Genomic DNA, 9,408 nt, shown 5'->3' on the forward strand with positions numbered 1-9,408 from the left:
TTTTTTATTGTGTCTTTTAAGTATTTTATGAGATTATATTTCTAGGGTTTTCTATTTACAAAATTCCTTCAATTTTTTGACTATTTTTAATGTGTATGGGTCTTTTGCATACACGTACATCTGTCCACATGTGTGCAGTGCCTGTGGAGGCCAGAAGAGATTGTTGGAGTTACTAATGGTAGTGAGCTGTCAGGAGCCATTTTCCCAAAGATTATAGCAGGGACCATTGTCCTGGGGATGTTTGCGGAGAGCCCCACACCCCAACTGTATTGAGAACTGTTTGTTGGCGGAGCCCACCCAACACCCAACTATCTTGAGAGCTATCTGTTAGGAGAACCTGCCCCACATTCCAACTATCTAGAGAATTGTTTGTGGTTGGAATCACAAAAGGAACTATTCCACTTGCATAGAGAACACTAGGTGTGTCGACTTGTGACCATTGCTGCCCCGGCAAGATCCCTTCCTGCCCTTGCCATGCCCCTGCCCCCATCCCAAGCCAAATTCCTCATTCAAGGGCTATATAAGCCACAACCATTTCCCTAATAAAGTGAGACCTTGACAAATTGAGAACAGAACCTTGTTTGGCTCCTGCTTGGTCCCCATTTCTCCCTCCCGCCCAGGTCTCTTTCAGATAGCGCCTCTTTCGAACCCTGGAATAACTGACCCGCTAGGTGGGTTACAGTGAGATGCTATGTAGGTCTTGGGAATCTAACCAGAGTACTAGAAAAGCAGCCCAGTGCCTCTTAACTCCTGAGCCATCTCTCCAGCCCCCTATTTAGATGTTTAATACAGAGACTAAGTAGAAAAAATAAGTTTAACAGAAAAGGTAGCATGGCAAATAATTCAGTACAACTATGTACTTAGGACACAGTGGAGGGAGTAGAAGATAGGATTTTTACCCTGAAGGAATTTAAAACCTGATCAAATAAGATACCCAGGATCGAACTGTTCCTGTACATGTAAATTAGAATAGTGTAACTTGATAAATGTTGAAAGGCATAGATTTTAAATAGTAAAATCACATTCAATCCCCTAATATGCCCACAGAATCCCCATACTATAAATGAGGAACTCAAATTTTCGGGATTTTTTTTTTTTGGGTACAGTGAAGTTTTTTCCAACCTGTCTACTGGCTTTCCTCCCCAGAAGCACCCATCAGTTATAGTTCAGTACAGGGATCTCTCTATATACACATTCCCATCATACAGAGCATCTTCAGTTTGTAAGATTTTAAACCCATATTTGATTTTCATTTTTTTTTACTATGAATCAAATGCCAATTCCCAGCAAAAGCAAGCTGTCCCCTGATAATCTGAATTGCTCTACTGTTGCCTTATTTACTTACCTCAAATCCCTTCAGTCAAAAATAAAAGGTCACTGGTAAAGTTAAATTTTTATTAATAATCTTGCAACAAATACATTAATAATTACTTATAGATTTTACAATCTTGAACTTTCTCTCACACACACCAGCTAAACCCTCACAACATCCCTGTGAGGTAGGCAGGGTAGGGTAGTATTTCCCATTACTAGTGAACAAGGCTCAGAGGTAAAGTAAGGTCACGTTGTTGGTAATGAAACTAGTACTGGAAGCCAGGCCGCCGAGTATTCTGCCTCCCTGAGAACATTCAAGTAGTGATGTGAGTGCTGTAGAATGCACATTTCTCTTGTGATACTGATCAGATCAACCTTCCGTAACATTCCTAAACATACAAACCGGGACGAGTGACTGTACTATTCTTGTGTCAAACACCATCCTGTGCCAATACTTAGTAAGTTTGATGACCCATGGCTATAAAATTTAATAATTTGGAGGTTTTGGGAACTTCGCTTACATTTTTCCAGTATTGGCTAAATAGAACTTAAATCCCACCAAATCAAACAATGGTTTTTTTTTTTTTTTTTGGTTTTTCGAGACAGGGTTTCTCTGTGGCTTTGGAGCCTGTCCTGGAACTAGCTCTTGTAGACCAGGCTGGTCTCGAACTCACAGAGATCCGCCTACCTCTGCCTCCCAAGTGCTGGGATTAAAGGCGTGCGCCACCACCGCCCGGCTAAACAATGGTTTTTTATACTCAAAAAAGCTTTGCAGTCTTCCCCAGTTTGTCTTGTAGGTATGTATAAAAACAAAATAGAAAGTGTTTAGAAACACATGGTTGGGAAATTTCTGTAGGTCATGTGACACTAATCTGTTTTCCCTGTTGGCCTTAGGAGGAAGGAGAATGATTAGACTCTTTACTTTCAGGCTTGATCTTACGTGTGACGTTCTCAGCAGCAAGATGATCTTAATGAAACCAATTAGACAGGTTCAATCAGTAGTGATCATAGCATATATGCAGGTGGAAGAATAAGGAAACAACAAAAATACTAGATTTCAGTGGTTTTTATCTAGGTCCAGTGTAAATTACTTACTAAGGCAGCTTTTACAATATGTCTGCTAAAAAAATTATAAACATGAAAGATGGTGGTGAGGCTGTCAACTTGGAATGCAACTGAATGTAACTGATATCAGAGAGTAAAGCCTAGCAGGCATGACAGGTAAGGGCCGAGACCTCCCTGTGCTGTTATGGAGTGAACAAGCAAATGCAGACACCCAGGTTCAAGTGAACTACAAAATGTAAGGTGCTTTACAAATTCCAGTTACAGTCTTAAATTTAAGTGCAATGGCAAGTGACATAAGGCGATGAGAGGTGGGAACAGAAACTAAATGGCATCTAGATAGGTAGCTGAGGTGGGGACTAGAAAAGACCAAACCCAAATACATTCAAAATGGATTTAGGACCCTTCTAAATCCACTGTTTCAAAAAAGTTTACTAGATTGAGAGATTTGGCCACAAAGGTGACAATGTGAATAGTTGACCTAACAAGAAAGTCATGCTTAAATGTAAATGAGACTAGGAACTGGAATCCAAGTGCTGCTGTCAGTCATGGCACAAAACTGCTTCTAAAAATAGAATTGCCATAGTGAGACTAAAGCTGTCTAGAAACAAGGACTTGTATATCTAAAGCATACTGAGAAAACATTTGAACGCAATGAAACTTATCATGTGTAGCTAATGTGAAAAATACTGCTACTACATTTCTAAGATAAAACTTGAGACCTAGGCTGTTCAGTCCACCATGTGGGCCTAAACGCACTAAAATTTTAATGTCTGTAGAACAGACTTTATTCTTTACATAGTGTCACTGTCATCGTCATCGTCATGCTTCCTCTTCAGTGGCTTTGAGTCACTGGCTGTGTTCTGTGAGGAAACCATGTTGGTAGTAATGAGAATATTTTTGGACCCAATCATTGAAGGATTAATCAGAACATTTTGGACTGTAGTCGTTGCAGGAGCTATAAATAGAAGAAAACCCCATAGATGTCAGTTACCCACGATACAAAAATAGACAGCAAACCAGAATGTAATTTTTATACAAGTTCATTAGCACAGCATACAACTACATCATAGAGATACCTGGAATTACTAAGAGTAGGATTCAATCTTTAAACATGTTTATCTTAAATTTGCTAATAGTGATTTTTATCAGGCATAAGTATACTTTGATCTATGTATAGATAATTCTCCCTAAAATTATTGCAAAGTTAACAAAATTTGTTTTATTTTTAATTGTAATTAGCATTTAGTGTACTGGATTCATGTATGAGGCCAGAAGACATACTTCTTTCATAGGGTAGTTTCCAAAAGAATTGCATTTAGTTACTTATGTGTAGGTGTGTGCACCACGTAACACGGGAAGATCAGTGAACAACTTTTGGGGGTGGTTCTCTCTTTACACCATGTAGGTCTTAAGGGATTGAACCCAGGTCATCAGACTTGGTGACAAGTGCCCTTACCTACAAGACCATCTTGCTAGCCCAACTTTTAGATAAAAGTTGTTTCTTGTATGGTGATAATGTTTCAAAAGATGCAATTAGAACACACACATAAGCAAACTGTTATGCTAGCAGTCTATTAACCTTTCACTCATAGCTGCCACCTAGAGAATGAGTGAGGCACACCTCCATTCTAATTTACACACTCCTCACTAAATGGTATCATTTTCTTGGGTTTTTACTTGAAGTGCTTTCCCCTGAAGACACCTTAGATCTGTGAACCCCAATTTCTTTTAGTTTATAGTATTTTAGAATTTGAGAACAACTCAATATACCACCCTCCTCCTGAAATGTTATATATATATATATATATATATATGTATAATTTAACCTAACAGTAGAGACTTTGTTCAAAGATCCCTGATTTGCAGTTCTGTCAACCTGTTGTGACACTAAAGCCAGTCTTCCTACAGTAAAACAAACTGTTGTATAATTGAAAGTTATTCATGAATTCTGTCCCCGCACCCATATCATGTTACCTGGTTTGGTAGGTGCGGACTGAGAAGGTGGAATCTGCACTGCAAATCTTTGGCTTGTCACTGACACTGGAGTTGGAACTTTATTTGGGACAGATCCTGCTTGTGGGGGTGCTGTAGTTAAAATGAACAGATCATAGCAGTTAGATGACTTCTTATATATTTATATTCTCTACTCCAAAGCGTACAGAAATACACCTTCAAAGTCTAGAGGGCTCATGGGAGGTGCAAAAATATAAATGAAGGCAGAGTAATTAAAAAAGATTTTACAATAGGTATTCTTCCTCTGTAATCCCTCTCGGGTTTCTTCCCCTTACTTTTCCTTAGGAAGTATGTGCTAAAGAAGAAAAGTTTCCTTAATTTTAATGATTACATCTTTAAAAGAAATTATAGATTAAGATTTCTAGGTGTTACACTCTAAAGAATGTCTAACAAATGACTTGAAATGTAAAAAAGCAACTGGTAACTGAAGTTGGCTTACTTGCCTGCCACATGTACTTGCTCATTACACCCTGCTGTTTCTTGGGCAGTGGCACACACCTGTAGCCAGCTAGTCAGGAAGCAGAGACAGGCAGAACACTTGAGCTTAAGAGTTTGACACAAGCCTGGGCAATATAGTGAGGTAATTTTCACAAAAACAAAAAAGCAAAAATTTGATATTCACTTAATTTGAATACAGGTAAGTAGTATATGACTGAAAAGTTACACAGATTTTATATGTAACATTTTGTTCACTGGAGGTTTTATGTAGGTTATTGGAGATATATACCTCACTAATAACAGCTTTAAAATGCTGGCATGCAAATTCATATCCTGACAATATAGAGAGATGGTTCACACCTCAAAGGTCAAATCACAGCTGGTCAGCATTCCTCAACTGTAATCTGAATACTCAGAAGGCTAGTAAATTTATGGCTATCCTGGGGGGGCTGGAGAGATGGCTTAGTGGTTAGGAGTACTGGCTGCTCTTCCAGATGTCCTGAGTTCAATTCCCAGCAACCACATGGTGGCTCACAACCATCTGTAATGAGATCTGGCGCCTTCCTCTGGCGTGCGGGCATACATGGAGGCAGAATGTTGTATACATACTAAATAAATAAATCTTTTTTTAAAAAAGGCTATCCTGGGTTACAGATTAAGACTCAGTTTTAAAAAAATTAATTTTAGGGGCTGGAGAGATGGCTCAGCGGTTAAGAGCATTGCCTGCTCTTCCAAAGGTCCTGAGTTCAATTCCCAGCAACCACATGGTGGCTCACAACCATCTGTAATGGGGTCTAGTGCCCACTTCTGGCCTGCAGGCATATACACAGACAGAATATTGTATACATAATAAAATAAATCAATAAATATTTAAAAAAATTAATTTTATACTAGACATATAATGACACTGGTAAGACTCAAGTTAAAAGCAGCAAGAACCATGAAATTAATACAAGGGAAAAAGGATTTTTTCTTTTTGCAAAACATGAAAAAAAAATCAAAAAATATGAAAAAAATCAGAAAACTTGTTTTATTTTTTTTAAATCATTACATATAAGAGTTCCTAAATACCATTCACTAAATGAACTAAGGCTTAGTTGGAGAAGTGGTTGAGTCTAAAGTTTGGCGAATATAAGATAGTCTTGGAACATCATGTGTCAGAAATGTACGTAGCATGATGGAGACCCATGTCACCCATGCTGGTTCTTGTGCTGGTTTTAAAAGGTAAGTATTAAAACCTATTTTTAACATCCTTGAGCTTTCTTTAGGTTTTAAACTTCCTTGAACTTGTAGCCAGTTTATAGAGATATTTCTTTACATTCTCAGTAAGTAGGTTGCTGGCATGGGTGTATTTGGTGACTTGAAGCACAGAAGGTGGAAACACAAGGTGTTTCTGGAATCACAATTTATACCAACAAGAACTTTGCCAATCTCGTTTGGGATCAGTCTTTGTGTTTTTTTTTTTTGTTGTTGTTGATGATTAAAATTATTAATAGCAACACATTGGAGTTTCTGACTCCCATTTTGACTTGGTTATTGTTCAAAGGCACATGCTGAGACATTGTTCTTACTGTCCGGAAAGGCCATTTCCCTCTTTAACTTACCTACATTAGGAGTAGCAGGTCTGCTACTAACACCACTTAATCTAGGCACTAGTCTTCCTTGGTTAGGTCCCTGGGGGATTTAAACACAAGTTTTAATGTTAACATTTGACACCTAAACTTGATGAAAAGCGAAATTATAACTGCTGATGTGAGTTATTAGTGAATGATCAAATGAAAAAAATGTTTTTTTATTGTGTTTTTCTTTTTGTCATGCTACTGAAGATTGAACTCTTCTGTTGTAAATCCAATATTTAGAGTTTTTGCATACATACATAATCGTGACCCTATCTAATTCTGCACAAATGGAGACAAATACTAAGTTCCTTGTATTATAATATTGGATTTTAACTAGTCAGTGTTTTAACTGTGCCTAAATTAAAACTGTCTTACAGCAGAATTCCAGAAAACAAAGGTAGCCTAATATGGGGTGTCCTTTTTCAGTGCTGAGACAACCTTAGGTGATATGTCTGAAAAGGTCTAATTACTGATGGCATATCATTTACTTCATTATTGGATCTCACACACCAAAGAAGCTACTAGATGTGGGCATCAGCCCTAGCTTTGCCACTGACTCTATGAGTTCAGGTTCAGTTGTATGATGAGAAAAATTCCCACTGGGTTAGATGAAAATTAAAAAAAAAAAATCTAAGAATTATTTTAACCTTTACTGTGCTATCTATAAGAACTTTGCTTTTTATTAGTTTAGCTATTATTTCCACCTTTTAAAAATCATAAACTAAGCTGGGTAGTGGTGGCGCACTCCTTTAATTCCAGCACTCAGGAGGAAGAGACAGGTCTGAGTTCAAGGCCAGCCTGGTCTACAGAGTGAGTTCCAGGACAGGCTTCAAAGCTACAGAGAAACCCTGTCTCAAAAAACCAAACCAAAAAGCCAAACCAGTCTAACTACCCCCCCCCTAAAAAAAAACTTCCCTTTTTTTGAGATAAGGGATTGATGTAGCTCAGGATGGCCCTGAAGATCTAAGGATGGCCTTGAACTCCTGATCTTCCTGCCTCAGCATCCCTACTGCTGGGATTAAGGCATGAGCCAGAAATTCTTACCTTTTTAATTAAGGACTTCAGCCTATAGTTTGGAGCTGTTAGGCAGTATCTATCAGGTGGCAGTCTAGGTCCTGCATATGGCTTAATCAGTGGCAAAGGCGTTTGATTTTTCTGCCTTGCAATATCTAGTAAAAACTAAAAGAGAAAAATCCTCATTAGAAATATATTTTTTAAAGTGCAAGTAAAAATAACTGTAAATAAATGTTTGCTCACATCTCGTGGGGGAGGAGAGGTAAAGGACTGGTCAGCCCGGCACTGGATTGCCAGTCTCACATCGTCTGCATCAACAGTAGGTTTCTTAGCATGACTTGAATAAATTTTTGCATCATCCAGAATTGTAGTCACATATCCTTTAAGAGCAAAATAACTTTTATTACATGAAGACATACTTACATATATATGTAAATATATATACATATAATAAATATACACATATATAAATACTATATATATTTATGGCTCCTTTTAAAAGGTTCCACTAATTTCTGGAACCTTTTTGTCTTGGTTTTAATAATTGTCCTATTTGCATGGTACTTTAGTTAAGCATGCATGCTATATGTAAACACTGTTGTCCCTTGGGCTCCTTCTTAGTGCTTTACTCATTTCTAGACTGGTAACAGAATATGCTTTAAAGTGTTACAATTATTCATCTTTTCTAATTAACAAGGTCAAAAAATTTTAACTTACGGAAAGCAAATTCCAACATTTGATTTATGACCCTTGGCTCATACTCAGTGATCCCCATATCCTTCAGGATCTGTGCCATCACCTGTGGATTCAAATAGAAACAAAAAGCCAGATGCACAATGTAGATAAAAGAAATCAAAGCTGGACTGGAGGCATATTCCTATGTTTTTTTTACAAAGTCCCAAACTCAGCCTTGTGCCTCCTCCAGTGAGTGTCAGTGATCACACAAAATCAATCATATGCTTTTGGTGATAACTTTTATTTTAGCAAGGGTGGGAGCAAAGACACAAAAAAGGCCTGAACTGGCTTTCTAGGCAGAGGTAGGGGTGGGTCCAGCTGGCTGTCATTTTCAGATCTGACAGTGAGGAAAAGCTAGCATCAGAACCCATGTCGCAGTCAAGACTCAGACTGGGCGAACCGATGAGGCTGCAGACTTGGGCAGGGGCGGGTGGGGGGGGGGGCGGCCCGGCGCTAAGGAGACAAAAGCCCCAAAGCAGCCCGCGCCCCTCTGGAGGGGTTCCCGCAGTGCGGATGGCGCCCCAGGCACAGGGGATCCCTATTGCCCTTTTCCAGCTATGTCGCCCAGCTACACATGGCACGCGAACCCCCTGCCTCCCCGCCAGGCACTCAGTCAGGCTTGCCACACGGGGCGCCTCTAAGTGCGCCCCAGCCTCGCTGCCCTGCGCTTACCAAGGCATCTCTAGGAGCGTTCTTGGGAGGCGCCATCTTGCTGGGCTCCATTTTCTCCAGGGCGAGAGCTCGGCAGGCTGATTCCTCCTCGCTCGGGCTCCACCCCTGTGGGGAAGGAAAGGCGGGCCTAGCTTGCGGCTCGCCGGCTTGGGCGGGCTCCCAGCCGCCTGCCCCCACCTGCGTGGGCGTGGCTACCCAGAGCCCTGTTGGCCACTGGCGCCGAGACGGAGACGCAGAGAAGTTGCCCTAGTAACGCTGGGCTGCTGTGCCGCAGGCGTCCCCAGCTCTGCTCCCACCATCCTCACTCCCCTTAATGACAGCCTGTCCTTTGAATTTCCTGGAATTCCCGCAGAGGCCCTTCCTCCACCTGTCTCAGGGTGAACAGGGCCCTGGTGAACTCAACCTCCCCTTACATTTGAGAATCACATTAACAATGAATACAGTTTTGTAAGCGTTATTACCACATTTACAAGGGCCATATTGATACTACACAATTATGTGCTGCTTAGCTGACATTCAAATGTAACTAGCCATTCTG

At 40.0% G+C, this 9,408-nt stretch overlaps 1 protein-coding gene across 1 annotated transcript; it reads right to left on the reverse strand.

Annotated features, from left to right (window-relative positions):
- Positions 1-1,381: 1,381 nt before the first annotated feature.
- Taf9b (TATA-box binding protein associated factor 9b) lies at positions 1,382-8,969 on the reverse strand. The gene is made up of 7 exons (XM_057759560.1): positions 8,871-8,969; positions 8,181-8,262; positions 7,707-7,843; positions 7,494-7,628; positions 6,435-6,504; positions 4,354-4,464; positions 1,382-3,334 (listed from the first exon to the last, which is right to left on the reverse strand). The coding sequence occupies exons 1-7, from the start codon at positions 8,919-8,921 to the stop codon at positions 3,171-3,173; spliced, it is 750 nt and encodes a 249-aa protein (XP_057615543.1). The 5' UTR covers positions 8,922-8,969; the 3' UTR covers positions 1,382-3,170.
- Between the last annotated feature and the right edge of the window lie 439 nt (positions 8,970-9,408).

Source organism: Chionomys nivalis, chromosome X, assembly GCF_950005125.1.
Source record: "Chionomys nivalis chromosome X, mChiNiv1.1, whole genome shotgun sequence".
Taxonomy (NCBI): Eukaryota; Metazoa; Chordata; class Mammalia; order Rodentia; family Cricetidae; genus Chionomys; species Chionomys nivalis.